General features: G+C 44.7%; 2 protein-coding genes across 6 annotated transcripts in view; both read right to left on the bottom strand.

Annotated features, from left to right (window-relative positions):
- CASP10 (caspase 10) overlaps window positions 1-2,098 on the bottom strand; it is a 127,026-nt gene extending 124,928 nt beyond the window's left edge. The window contains exon 1 of the mRNA XM_083630571.1: window positions 1,986-2,098. The gene's annotated coding sequence lies outside the window, so the exon portion shown is untranslated. The remainder of the gene's footprint in view (window positions 1-1,985) is intronic.
- CFLAR (CASP8 and FADD like apoptosis regulator) overlaps window positions 1-14,826 on the bottom strand; it is a 44,673-nt gene that overhangs the window by 3,990 nt on the left and 25,857 nt on the right. For all 5 annotated transcript variants that reach the window (XM_083631078.1, XM_083631075.1, XM_083631076.1 and 2 more), the window contains 2 exons: window positions 7,150-7,630; window positions 199-2,220 (listed from right to left, as the gene is read on the bottom strand). In XM_083631078.1, the coding sequence (XP_083487204.1) occupies window positions 2,085-2,220; window positions 7,150-7,630 (617 nt within the window). In that variant the 3' untranslated portion in view covers window positions 199-2,084. The remainder of the gene's footprint in view (window positions 1-198; window positions 2,221-7,149; window positions 7,631-14,826) is intronic.

Here is a 14,826-nt window from a genome sequence, read left to right as displayed (position 1 = left end):
CTCAAAAACACTGGATTCAATGGGGCTTAGCCCCCCAAGTATGTGTTGTTAAGACACCGTCCAAGTTATGCAGACTTAAGGTATACTTAAATCCCTTGAAATCAATGGGACTGAAAAAGGCACTAACTCTGCAAAGGATGTACAGCTGGAGCCTCTTTTGAGCATAAATGGAGTCATTCCCGTATCAAGGATGTGGACCCCCTGATGTTGGGACTTCAATTCCCATCGGCCCCAGCCAACACAGTCTACGTTCAGGAATGATGGGAGTTGTAGTACCAGCAACATCTGGAAGGCTACAGGTTTTCTAAATTAACAATGGGTAATGTAAGAGCCATTTAAAAATAATTAAAAGGTTCTAGTCTTCTCAGCTCTATTTTGCCCATGCTTACTGAGTAGCAAATTCTACTGAGTTCAGCAAAACTTATTCCCAAGTAAGGGCATGTACTGTTTTAGTCTTAGATCATGCTTAAGTGTGAGATGAAAAGAGTACCAAAAAACCTGATCATTGGTTTTGCTCAACTTCCGACATTGCACAGTCTCATTTTTTTTAAAGAGAACTGCTTGAGAGAAATAAATAAATGATAAGATACTGAATTATACTAAAATTCATTTTGAAAGCTACAATATTAGAAGCCAATTTGATTGTTATCTTAATAGAAAAGTGGAATGCACATATGAAATAAACTTAAATGAATTCATGTAAAAGAGGATTCAAGAAGTCATTTAGAAAAACTGGGCTTCTTTAGATCCCATTAGAAAGAACTTTTCAAACAGAAACAAATTACCAGGGAATAATGATCGAGAAGAATCTTTAAAAAACAGCAACAATCAAACGTGTAGGTGAAATATACATATCTGAATAAAATAACCAATATAAATAAATATATTAATAGTACATGTCCGAGTCTCAATACCTTGCTTCTAATTAACAGTCAAGCAACAATCAACAGCAGAAAACACCTTCCGATTCAATTCAACATCAAGGATAGCAGATCAATCTTCCCCCAACCAAGAACAAACATAGCTCTTCCTATTTTCCTGTCATACCACCAGAATGTTCAACTTTTAGTCTCCTTTAAAATAAAATAAAAAATGGACTACAATTCCCATAATCCCCAGCCAGCCCAGCTAATGGTCAGGGATAATGAGAGTTGTAGTCCAACAACAATCTGGGGACACAAAGATGAAGGACAGTTTACCACCCACGTGAGAGTTTATTTAATCAGCCATTAACACAAAGAGATGAAGCCCCAGTAAGAATGTGCCGTTCCAGTTCTATGCCTATGCGACGACAGAGGAATGGGCCGTCTGTACTTGGTAAAAAGCTGGTTTTGTTACTTTGAAGTTCTAGATATGTGGGATATTTTGGGGTATACGCAAGGAAGATGCTAAATATCGTCCGAACGCCGAAAATTCTGCACACACACAATTCCGGCATATAGGTTTCAGACCTTTGGCCCTGCAGATGTTGCTGTATCTCCAATCCCTGGCCACTGGCCATGCTTTCTGGGGTTTGATGGAAGTCCCCAGCACCTGTTTTTAGATCTTCAAGAACAACAGAAAGAGCACAAAAGCAAGGCCCAAAGGAGCCCTTGTTCTGCCAAGTTTCTTTCCCCCCATAGCCTTTACACCAGATTCTTGTGACCAAGCAATAGTGCTCCCTTCCATCAACGTGGCTCAACTGAGCCACATCCTCAGTTTATTGTCGCTGCCCCATGACTCTCCACCTGTGAGTTCAGACAGATCTATGGTGCTTGAGGCCTGCACCTCTCCTTTCCATGGACCTTGCACCCACCCCCAAGTGGAAAAAAGGGCAGAGGCGAACTCTCAAAAGGGTTGTGAGAAAGAAGCTGAAAAATGAAGAGGTGTGATCAGTGGTGTCTATTAGTCTTCTATGTTGCATTAGATTATATTGTCCTTTAACCTAGCATCTATCTATCTGAACTTCGGGTACCTGGCGGCACAAAGAAGGGACAAAATCCTACCATAGCTGGTGGTTCTTGACCTTACAGGGGGAACCAATGGATGGCATTCAAAGGGAGATCTCCCTAGGGCACACCTGCTGCGACTTAGGCTTGGTGTATTTAGGTGTCAGAGAGGAAAAGCTTTTTCCTTAGGGTATGCTTCAACATGACAAAATACTGTTCCGTAGGGTGAGTCCTGTTCCGCGAATAAACTCTGTTGTTCAGCTCCACCAGGATATCCAACAGATGCAACTTCCTGTAAGGGAAGAAGGGGGAGGAAAAGAGTGACAGTTGTCAATAGCCACATAGCAATCTGTAAAAAGTAATTTCCAACTCTTGACTTTGCCGTAATATTTTGGCACCGGACATAGTGGAGCGTATCACAATTTAAGATGGTGGGCAGGTAGCTGGGGTCTCACCTGCACTGTGCTTTGCAATATGCTCCATAAGCAAAGCAAAAGGGCGGGGGGAGGGGGAGGAAAGAAAAGGACATTATTTTTAAAAATGAGGAAGGGAGGCGGGAGCTCAGAGCTCCTTTAGACCACCCCTTTACAATGCTCCTGGTTCCTCTTCTCCAGTGCTATAACGGCTAGAACATGGGTAAGCAAACTAAGGCCCGGGGGCTGGATCCGGCCCAATCGCCTTCTAAATCCGGCCCACGGATGGTCCAGGAATCAGCATGTTTTTACATGAATAAAATGTGTCCTTTTATTTAAAATGCATCTCTGGGTTATTTGTGGGGCATAGGAATTGGGTTCTTTTTTTAAAAAAAATTAGTCCGGCCCCTCACAAGGTCTGAGGGACAGTGGACCGGCCCCCTGCTAAAAAAGTTTGCTGACCCCTGGGCTAGAACCTTGGCTTTTTAAGTGAAAGCAGTTCCTTAGGTGCCAAAATTCCAACGGATCAGAAAATACTATTTACCGTATTTTTCGCTCTATAACACGCACCCGACCATAACACGCACATAGTTTTCAGAGGAGGAAAAAAAGAAAAAATATATTCTAAACGAAACAGTGGATGTATGATTTTTGTGGTTCATGCTGTGGCCACAGACATGTGATCTGACAGTGAGTTTGGGGTAGCCCAATGCAAAAATCCTGAGGATCCATGTGGATCTGTGCTTTGTAACCACGTTTTAAGTGGGGAGGGAAGGAAAAGCACTCAAGGGACAAGGAAAACGCGTGGGGTGGGTGGAGAAGGATGCTGTTAATAATGCAGAAGAGGGGTATAAGAGGAGAAGGCTCCTCTCCTCTCCCGCTTTGCTCCTTTAAAGGCTCTGCTTCTCTCCCTCCTCCCTGGCTCGCTGAAAAACTTTGCTGCTATTTAGCCAGCTGAGTGGAGAGGAGAGAGGGACAGAGAGCCTGCTTGCTTTAAAGGAGCCAACCGGACAGGAGCTGCTTACACTCGTGTAAGCGGCTCCTCTCCTCTCCCGCTTTGCTCCTTTAAAGCAAACAGGCTCTCTGTCCCTCTCTCCTCCCCACTCAGCGGCTCTTCTCCCGCTTTGCTGTTTCAAAGCGAGCCACGGAGGAGGGAAGGAAGGGGAACCATGGATCCTCTGCTCACGACTGCAGCAGATCCCCCCGCCATCCGTAGGCATTCACTCCATAACACGCACAGACATTTCCCCTTACTTTCTAGGAGGAAAAAAGTGAGGGTTATGGTGCAAAAAATACGGTATGTATGCGACAACAGCCGCTCGGATTTTACTTGCCCAGAGATAGAAAGAAGACAGCAAAGAATGGCAAATTAAGTTGATGGACTATGCCAAATGGGTAAAAATGACTGGAAGAATCAGAAATCAGGAAGACCCAAATTTTAATAAGGAATGGGGAAAATACATAATTTACCTTAAAAATCATTGTAAACAATTAAAACCACTAGCAGGATTGGAATAACACTTGTGGTTCAGTGTTGAATTTTGGGTATACACTATGCTGTTTTAAATGTGCATTTTATATTTGACTTCACTTCGCAATGTTTTCCTTCGAAATGTTTAAGATTCTTTTTTTTTTGTTAACTTTGTTTGTTAAATAGGTATTCTGTAGTTGATCTCCTTTGTAATGTTTTATTTTGTTTTTTTTATTAAATATTTATTAAAATTTTCCATCTTAATAAAAAAATCAAAAAAGAAAAAACAAAAAAAATTAAAAACACATAAAGTTTACAATCCGTATTTTCAATAACATATTTCCCTGACTTCCCCACACCTCCCCTTCTTATATTCCAATTCAAATTGTTAGTTCAACAAGTTCTTATCCCCAATTTTTAACCTTTTTATATTTAGTTCATTTTAAAAAAAGAAAAAACTAATTTTAACTTATAAACATCAATATTTGTACATCAGTGCTCATTCTTAAAACATTTTTCTAAAGTCGACCCAAATTCCCTTCCACGAATTCCCCAATTTTCATACTAATAACAAAACAAAATAAAAAACAGATTATAATTGTACACCCTTTGTATTCCCAAACCCCACCACCCCCTTTCCCGGTTTCGATCCCCAACAGATGTCCATCAGTCTTAATCTACTATCAGCCTGGAGACCTCACATCCGAGGCTCTTAATTCTCTCTCAATTCCTCTCTGCCGGTTTTTTTGATAGTCTTTAGTATTAAACACCAGATCTCGGAGAAGCTCTGTCCCCATAAGGTCCATGTTTCTTCCAGCCAGACCTCCATACTTAAAAGTGGAGCCCGAATCTTGTTTCTTACTCCTTTTAAGTCCAATTGTCCCGAAAGCTCCAACTTCCACCTTAATCAAATTTGTAATCCATAGGTCTTCAGATCTCCACATAAGGAGATCTCTCCATTCTTCAATCTCCAATTCAAACCAGATTTTCATCATCCAGTACTTATTTTCCTCTGTAACCATCATATCAGGCCTCTGGCTCAATTTCTTATTTTCCTTTGTAGCCATCATGTCAGGCCTCTGGCTCTCCTTTGTCATCTGCAAAATTACAGCTCCTCCTTCCTTTTCCTCAGAAACAACATATGTCTCCTTCTCCACACTCTCAAAACTCTCAAGCTTCTCTTTTTGTCTAGCTGCATGGGCTTCCTGAGTCAAATTCTTATCAAATTCAATGATATTATTTACTGTTAAGTTCAGAGTTGCAACATTTGTAGCCAAAACATCCATTTGGCCTTGTAGCTTTCCCAAGAGAACAAAAACTCTGTCCAACCCAGCTTGAATTTTCCCTCCTCCAGCCATTCTTGTAATGTCCCAAATCCCCCTCTAGAGGGATTTTGGTAACTTAGTATTCTTTCCAGTTCAAATCCAAAAATCAAGTTAGTTTGTATCAGTTCTCCTTGTTTTCAACAAAATATAACCAAATTGCAACAAATATATCCAGCAGAGACAGCAGAAACAAAGTTCTCTTTTTCCTTCTTGACAGCTAATTTTGACAGCTGTCAAACTCTTCTATATCTCCTCAACAGGCTCTCTCACGGATCACTCCCGGGTCCGGGGGGGTGGCACTTCAGCTCTCAAAATTAGCTCTTATCCTCCAATAAAATTATTTATGCTTATACTGCCAAATCGTGAAATTAATGTCTTTTACCCAATGAAGAAAAAGAAATTCTCTCGACCTTAGTTAATTAGTCCTTGCTTTAAATTATTTATAAGACGAGGAGGCGGACTTCCTGTTTGCACCTTCCCCCATCGTGCCAAATTCAACAAAAAAAAGAAAAAAATCCTTTACAAGTCCAATTTCCGTACTACTCACGGGTTGTTACTTTTAGAATCCAATTGTTCGCAAGAAGAAGTCAGCGCTCTCCGACCATGGCATGCGGCTTCACTCCGCAGGAGGAGCAGTCGACTCTCAGCACCGCGCTGCTCACCCCGTCCCCCGTTCCGAAGCCTTTAAAAAGGCTCCTTCGCAGGTTGGGGGGCGCAAATGGTGCCCACCGAGTCACCAGGTTCACAGGCTTCAGCGCCTGTGATTTCTGAGGGTCCCCGCTTCGCCGCAGCGGCAAGACCCAGCTCCTGCGAAGCCGATTCCCTCCGGAGCTCGGAGGGAATCCGCCATTAGCCGATCACGCTAACCCGGAAGTCCTTTGTAATGTTTTATTTTGAAACCTTTCAGATAATATTTTAGTTTCCTGTTCATTATGTTGCTTTGACTGTATATTTTATATTGGACTTTCTTCAGAGGTATTTGATTCTGGATTGTTCTTACTGATGTTTAATATGCTGTAAACCGCTTTGAGATTTTTCTTAAAAATATAAGGCGGTATAGAAATGAAATTAATAATAGTAATAATAATTTAAAAGGTTTGGATTAATAGAAAAGATGCAAGAGGAAAAGGTTAATACAAGGACCCACAAAGGGGAGGAGGGGAGTTCAGGAGATACTTTGAAATTCTCTTTTTATGTTGGTTGTTGGATAACTGATTGTAAATTTCTAAAATCTGAAAAACTAAATAAAATTATGTGTGTGTGTGTGTGTGTGTGTGTGTGCGCATATATAAAGTGAAAGCAGTTTCTCAGAGGGTTACCGTATTTTTCGCTCCATTAGACGCACTTTTTTCCTCCTAAAAAGTAAGGGGAACTGTGAGTGCGTCTTATGGAGCGAATGGCACTGCGCAGAGAGGTAGAGCTGCGCAGCGCCCCTTCAGCGAAGCGGGAGGAGGAACGGAGCCCCTTCTGTTCCTCCTCTTGCTTCGCTGAAGGGGCGCTGCACAGTTCTCCCTCTCTGTGCAGCGCCTGTCCTGTGAAGCCGGAGGAGCAACAGAAGGGACTCCTTCTGTTCCTTCTCCAGCTTCACTGAAGGGGCGCTGCGCCTTCTCCCTCTCAGAGGAGAACTGCGCAGCGCCCCTTCAGCGACGCGCCGTCCTGGCTTCTGCCTTAGCCCTGCACAGCCTCTTCAGGCAGGGGGAGCTTTCATCCCGCTGCCCTGAAGAGGCTTGGCGCGGTTATCCCAGAAGCCAGATCCCTCTTGCTGTTCTGGCTTCTGGGATTCAGAATATTTTTTTCTTCTTCTCCTCCTCCCAAAACTAGGTGAGCCTTATGTTCTGGTGCGTCCTTTGGAGCGAAAAATACGGTAAGTTCTGCAACCATTCCCATATTTCCGTCCCTTTTCTGCACTCATACAAAAATGCAACATAGGAACCACCCATAGGAAAAGTGGAATTGCTACTTTGCTGTTGTTCACGTTGAGAAAAAAGCCTTTCCCCCCTCCAACTTTCTACCTTTTGTGCGGCTCAGTCAGAAGGTCAGCTAGAGCAGACAGGTAGTAAGAGGATGTACTCTGCGATCCCTCCAGGTATGATGCATCCAGCATACATTGGCTCCAGAGAATGTCTGCTCCTTGCGGAATGGTACACAGATCTCCTCCGTCTGTCTCTATTAAGCTGGTATTTTCCTGCCTGCTTCCGCGCTCAACATAGTTCTGGACGAAGAACAGCTTGGGTTTCCCCGAGAGATAAACGCACGCATCGCCAGTAAAGAAATTCTTCAACCTCTCCAGAGAGAACGCAGGAGCACCCTGGTCTGTGCAGAAGATGCCTTGCTCGTTCCCTCGACTGATGAGGACGCAAACGAAGCAGTCATAGTCCTTGTGTTGCTTCAGCCTCGCGACCTCAAACAGCTTGCGCACCAAGGAGTCCACACTCGGGAAGAGGCAACAGTGGACTTCGAAGGACAGCGCTTGGAAGGCTTCTGCCAGCATATCTGGAGAAAGAAAAACGCCCGGAAAAAGAAATTATGGAAAGGTCTTGCCAAATGCAAGGTGGTTCTTTTAAAATGAGATTCAGAGGCAATACAATGCACAAGCGAGTGAGAAGATTTTTAAAGATTTTATTCTAAACAGCAAGCCATAGATACATCGCCAAGCAAGCACTTCAATCTGCCACTTGGAATAATAATAATAATAATAATAATAATAATAATAATAATAATTTATTATTTGTACCCCGCCCATCTGGCTGGGTTTCCCCAGCAACTGTGGGCGGCTTCCAACAAAGACAAAAAATACACTAAAATGTCACACATTACAAACTTCCCTGAACAGGGCTGCCTTCTCAGTACCTGGGTGCAGGCATACAACCTGAACTCCCCATGGAAGACCAAGTACATAGTCTAGTGGGTGCTCCTGGAATCTTAATATAAGAAGAGCCCTGCCAGATCAGGCCCAAGTCCCATGTAGTCCAACATCCTGAGTTCTAGTGATATGAGAGACAACATCCAACAGCCGCTTCTAGAAGCTTCAGTCACACCTGGAGAAATCAAATCTGGCCTCAGCAGCACATGCCTTAGTCCAGGGATGACGATAATGATGATGACGATAATGATGATGATGATGATGATGATGATAATAATAATAATTTATTTATACCCCACCCATCTGGCTGAGTTTCCCCAGCCACTCTGGGATGCTTCCAACAAAACACTAAAATACAATAACCTATTAAACATTAAAAGCTTCCCTAAACAGGGCTGCCTTCAGATGTCTTCTAAAAGTTTGGTAGTTATTCTTCTCTTTGACATCTGGTTGGAGGGCGTTCCACAGGGAGGGCGCCACTACTGAGAAGGCCCTCTGCCTGGTTCCCTGTAACTTGGCTTCTCACAGTGAGGGAACCACCAGAAGGCCCTCGGCGCTGGACCTCAGCGTCCGGGCAGAACGATGGAGGTGGAGACGCTCCTTCAGGTATACCGGACGAGGCCGTTTAGGGCTTTAAAGGTCAGCACCAACACTTTGAATTGTGCTCGGAAACGTGCTGGGAGCCAATGTAGGTCTTTCAAGACCAGTGTTATATGGTCTTGGCGGCCACTCCCAGTCACCAGTCTAGCTGCTGCATTCTGGATTAGTTGTAGTTTCCGGGTCACCTTCAAAGGTAGCCCCACGTAGAGCGCATTGCAGTAGTCCAAGCGAGAGATAACTAGAGCATGCACCACTCTGGCGAGGCAGTCCGCGGGCAGGTAGGGATGCAGAACTCCATCCCTGACTGCGCTGCCGGATGGGACCAAGATTCCCCACACCTGGCTTAGCTGCATCCAGGTGGGATTACAGCAACGCTTTCTACGTCAGGTAGCCTTTGAAGGCGATTTGGAAACAGCAACCGATACAGCATAGGGCTGCCAGAACACTGCTGCTCAAAGATCTGAGCAAATTATGGAGACTTTACATTAACTACACAGGCGGCCTATGTATTTCCAGGCCCAATTTAAGGTGTTGATATTTACCTTTAAAGTCCTGAGCCGTGAGTTCAGGGATTCCACCAACCATGCCCTCCCACAAAGGAAATAATTCATTCCACTACCCTCTTCCATTTTCTTCTTTTTCACTCAGCAAGCAAACGGCCACCTTTCTACACTACTGAGCATGCTCAGACCTCCCTTAGAGGAAGTGATTCGATTCATTCCTTCATAAACACCAATATACAGTCTAGCCATCAGAGGGCAGGATTGCATCTTTATACCTCTCTCTAATTCACAGTTTACTCTGGTATGTGTTTGTGTGTGCGGGGGTGGCGGTGGGGGGTGGAGGGTATATTCTAAAGCACACCACATATTCCTGTCTGACTTTTAAATAACCTGTCACGAAAATTTCCACGGAACAACTTTAGCCCAGAGGATTATCAGCAGGAAGCAAGGCGGGCGTAGAAACTTCCTCCAATATAATAATAATTAATAATAATAATTTATTATTTATACCCCGCCCATCTGGCTGAGTTTCCCCAGTCACTCTGGGCAGCTTCCAATCGAGTGTTAAAAACAATACAGCATTAAATATTAAAAACTTCCCCAAACAGGGAATATAAATATTAAAAAACAGGCAACCTTCGCACAAAATATCCCCAACCCAACATGATTTATTTTTTTGCGGCGGTGGTGGTTGGGGAGATCCCCAAACATTGTTTGATATTCAAAAAAACACTCTGCTTTTCCTGGAACTGTTTTGCCAAACTAGTTCTTAAGAGAAGAAGGAGGAGAAGTGCATGGGACACTTAATGTCAGGGAGTAGTTGGTAATTTATTCTATTTCATACATGGTGAATAAATTTTGACTGCTGTTGACTTTGTTTTCCACATATGAATGACCAGCAATTTATTTTTGCACCTGGCTAGGATTCCGAAGAGTTTAAAATTTAAATACAATATGAAACCCCATGTTATGCAGGGATGCAACAGGACTCACAGGTATGGATGCATAGGAGTACATTGTTATAGGTTGTGGCCCTGGGCACACCTACCTGGGAATAAGCCTCACTCAACACAGTGCAACTTACTCCTGAGCAAACATACCGTATTTTTCGCTCCATAAGACGCACTTTTCCCCTCTTAAGATCTAAGGGGAAATGTCTGTGCGTCTTATGGAGCAAATGTGTGGTCCCTGGGGTGGGGGAACCCGGGCTTCCCCCACCGCCAGCTCCACAAGCTCCGGGAGCAGCTCCCTGAGCTGCTTTTGGGGGCTGGGGGGGACCCGGGCTCCCCTCGCCACCCCCGACAAGCTCCTGAGCAGCTCTGAGGTAGCCCGCGAAGCCTCCGCAGGGCAGCGGGAAGCCTTCATCCCGCTGCCCTGGGGAGGCTTTGCACGGCTACCCCTGGCTTTTGCGGGAGGTGGGGGAAGGGACAGAGGGAGGCTCTCTCACTTCCCCCACCTTCCGCAAAAGCCCCCAAGAGCCGCGTTCCCTTTAAAGAGCTGCGTGGAGTGTGTGTGTGGCTCTTGGGGGCTTTTCCCCGAGGAGGGAGAAGGGCAGCCCATCACTGACGGGCTGCCCTTCTCCCTCCTCGGCGAAAAGCCTGCAAGCGCCACACACACGCTCCACGTGGCTCATGAAAGGGAGCGCTGAGCAGAGCCTGGGATGCATACAAGCTCTGCTCAGCGCTCCCTTTAAATAGTCTTTTTTTTTCTTGAATTCCCCCCCCCCAAAAAAAAGTAGGTGCGCCTTATGGAGCGAAAAATATGGTACATAAAATTGCTGTGTCAAAGTACAGTCGTACCTTGGTTCATGAACAGAATGTGTTCCGGGAGTCCGTTCAACTCCTGGAACTGTTTGAAAACCAAGGCGCGGCTTCCAATTAGCTGCAGGAGTGTTCGAAAACCGCGACACTCACTTCCGGTTTTCGATCGTTCAAGAGCCGAAACGTACTCGTTCCAAGGTGTTCGGCAACCAAGGTACAACTGTAATTAACTGTGGGCTCATGTCCTCTTGCAACTCCAACAGGGCTTGGGGTGCCAACATTTTCCGATCTTGGCCGATTGCTGGGGTCCGGCCCTCTTAAAGGCACGCCTCACACCAGGGTCAGGCCCATGAGAAGCGAGTCTTACAAAGGGCAAGCATCGCCAGCAAGATCTATCATCCCCTTTTGTAGTGGTATTCAGGCACAAGCGCTTTTGGCTATACAGCCAGAACCATGCATCCACAAAAGCCACAGAAATGGATGGGGCAGAAAAGTCCAATGAGAACAGAGCGTTTTCAGGGGCCAAGGAAGACGGTCGGAGGAAAGAAAAATACAATTTTAAAATATACGAAAGAGTAGGGATGGAATGGAGTATTGAAGATAAGGGTATGGCTGGTTGGCTGGCAGCAATCCACACTTCCAACATTTTGCTGGAGGCCCCCATTGGTCTTTAACTATCTCGGCTCAGGTTCGGGAATGGCAACTTTCACTTTAAAGTTGCGTTTTAGTGAATGCTCTCGTTTCGCTTTGTCTCCAATGCTAAAGCACCCATCTCCGTTTAGTTCCAGGAGGTTCCCGGGTTACTTATTCAAAAAGTATCAGGGAACAGGAGATGGGGGGAAAGAATTCATACCCCAAAGAGCCACTGCAGGACTGGACTAGCTGCAGGGCTGCCCATACAGAATAATGTGGCTTCCTATGTTTCCTGCTTTGAATGGAAGGCTATCCTGCAATGTGCTCTACGTGGGGCTACCTTTGAAGGTGACCTGGAAACTACAACTAATCCAGAATGCAGCACCTAGACTGGTGACTGGGAGCGGCCGCCGAGACCATATAACACCCGTCTTGAAAGACCTACATTGGCTCCCAGTACGTTTCCGAGCACAATTCAAAGTATTGGTGCTGACCTTTAAAGCCCTAAACGGCCTCATCCGGTATACCTGAAGGAGCGTCTCCACTTCCATCGTTCTGCCCTGACACTGAGGTCTAGTGCTGAGGGCCTTCTGGTGGTTCCCTCGCTGTGAGAAGCAAAGTTACAGGGAACCAGGCAGAGGGCCTTCTCAGTAGTGGCACCCACCCTGTGGAATACCCTCCCACCAGATATCAAAGAGAAAAACAACTACCAGACTTTTAGAAGACATCTGAAGGCAGCCCTGTTTTGGGTAGTTTTTAATGTTTAACAGGCTACTGTATTTTAATATTTTGTTGGAAGCCGCCCAGAGTGGCTGGGGAAACCCAGCCAGATGGGCTGGGTATAAATAATATAATAATAATAATATTATTATTATTATTATTATTATTATTATTATTATTAATTATCCTTCAGAGAAAAGTTAGCTCGGACCAGAGGTAAGGAACTTGAGGCCCTCCAGATTTCCTTTCCATTGAACTGCAGAATTGGAAGAGACCGCGGGGATCATCTGGTCCAATCCCTAGCAATGCAGAAATCTTTCATCCAGTGTGGGGCTCGAACCCACAACCAGAGATTAAGAGCCTCTTGCTCCACTGACTGAGCTAGGTGTTGTTGGACTCCGACTCCCATCAGCCCCAGCCAGCATGGCCAATGGTCAGGGATATTGGGAGCTGGGGGGAGAGCGGCCACAGGTTCCTTCATTTTTGCTTATACCTTCTTGCCCAGTAATTCTAGTTGTCTCCCACCTATCCAGATACAGAGATCTTGGCTGTAGTTCTACCACATCCTTACAATAATTAACCTGCATACATTTAATTTTGGCGAGACGTGTTAAGCTGTGCATAAAACTGCCTCGTCTCCCGAGATGGTTGCGGATGAGAAACAGGAGAGTAAAGGTTACTGTTCCTTTTCTTCCTCTGTTCTCATCCCCCCCAAGGCACAAAACGGCCTTGACTGCACTCATTTGTGCTATTTTTAGCCACTTGTGTGTTCCAGTAGCATGCATCAAGCCCTCAAGAGATTTTTATTTTTGCTTATGTAAGAGACGCGTGGGGAATTTTTCCAAAAAAATAAAATGAAAATAAATGGCTGGAAGTGAAGCAGGGGCATGTAAGGGTTAGACTGGGCATCCCTTTTAAAAAATGTTGCAATCACATAAAAAAAATCCAAAGGAAACAAAAATATATATTTTTGTGCAGTTTCATAGGGGGGGAGGAACACACAAAAATGCTTTAAAGCTTGTAGAAAAAGACGGTTATGGACAGAATAGACAATAGTTTTATAATCAGAATAGATTAGATTCTAACTATAAAACTAAGGCGAAATATTGTGTTTTGCAAGCATGAATTAGGCACCTCTGCTTTTTCTCATGAGAATGTATTCCTAGGCCTGGTTAGATCCACCCCAAAAATTCATTAATGGACCTAATTTCGAGTACAGTAGAGGGGGATTATAGGTGTGAAGGAGCAATTGATCCCATTCAGAGAGTTCAGGTAAACTTATCTAAGATGAGTTTCCCATCCAGGTTTGTAAGAAGTTCTGATTTCACAATTTTTCTCCTGGCTCTGTTAAGAGACTGTCGTCCCCATTCCCCACCACATCGAGCTCGATTCTGGCTGATTACTTCCACAATAGGAAATCTACAATCTTTTAGAGAAGGGAAGGCAGATCCTGCAAACAATTGGCAGCATGCCATCAAGCCAAGCTCTGATCAGATCCCAAAAGCCCATTCAGCACCTTGCAGATTTCAGCAATGATCAGATAAAGGATCTTGCCTGGCCTACACACATGCATTAAGAATGAGGAGGGAGATACCACTTCTGAACCTCCTCATAGATTTAAATATAAACAAACAAAATCCCAGTGGGCAGAGAAATAGCACATTATGGAGTAGGCCAAGCGAGAATCTTACAATTGCTAGCTTGTTCCTGCTGTTTATTGGCAAGGAGATTTTGTTGAATAGGAGAAAATTAAAAATGAAGCCGCCCCTGCAATCTGAAATGAGACTCTTGAGAGTCCCATGGACTGCAAGGAGATCAAACGTATCCATTCTTAAGGAAATCAGCCCTGAGTGCTCACTGGAAGGACAGTTCGTGAAGCTGAGGCTCCAATACTTTGGCCACCTCATGAGAAGAGAAGACTCCCTGGAAAAGACCCTGATGTTGGGAAAGACTGAGGGCACAAGGAGAAGGGGATGACAGAGGACGAGATGGTTGGACAGTGTTCTCGAGGCTACCAGCATGAGTTTGACCAAACTGTGGCAGGCAGTGGAAGACAGGAGTGCCTGGCGTGCTCTGGTCCATGGGGTCACGAACAGTCGGACATGACTAAACGACAACAAGCAACAAAACCACTGCAGTATTTTTATTCATTTGGTTTTCTCACAGCTACATCCTAACTTTTTCCAAGCAGCTCATAGCGGGCTTTCAGGCTTTTTCTCCCTAGCCAATTTTATTTGCACAGCCACCCTATGAAATAATGGATTAGATGAAAAGATTGGCTCGTTGTCACACAGCGGGCCTTCATGGTAGGGGTTGTCTGAGGATCTGAATCTGGATCCCCTAGCTTTCAGTCCAATACGTTAACCGCTGTGCTGTGCTGGCTACCATCTCATTGTGCTGCTTGCGGAGACCGGGACTAGCCCTTGAAGTCGGAAGGACATGGAGAAAAAAGCGTAATTTTTCCTTCTCAGATCAAAAGTAGATGTGGGGTTCAAGGTGAAAAGGAAACACAAAGTGATACACGCAAGGCCCTTTACCGGCAAAGCTTTCCACACAACAAACAGGAAAGAAAATGCTTATAAAATATAAGTTTCCCCACCCCCGACTGCC

This window comes from Podarcis filfolensis (genome assembly GCF_964270895.1).
Source record: "Podarcis filfolensis genome assembly, chromosome: 1".
Classification (NCBI taxonomy): domain Eukaryota; kingdom Metazoa; phylum Chordata; class Lepidosauria; order Squamata; family Lacertidae; genus Podarcis; species Podarcis filfolensis.
This window is presented reverse-complemented; position numbering and strand designations above follow the sequence as displayed.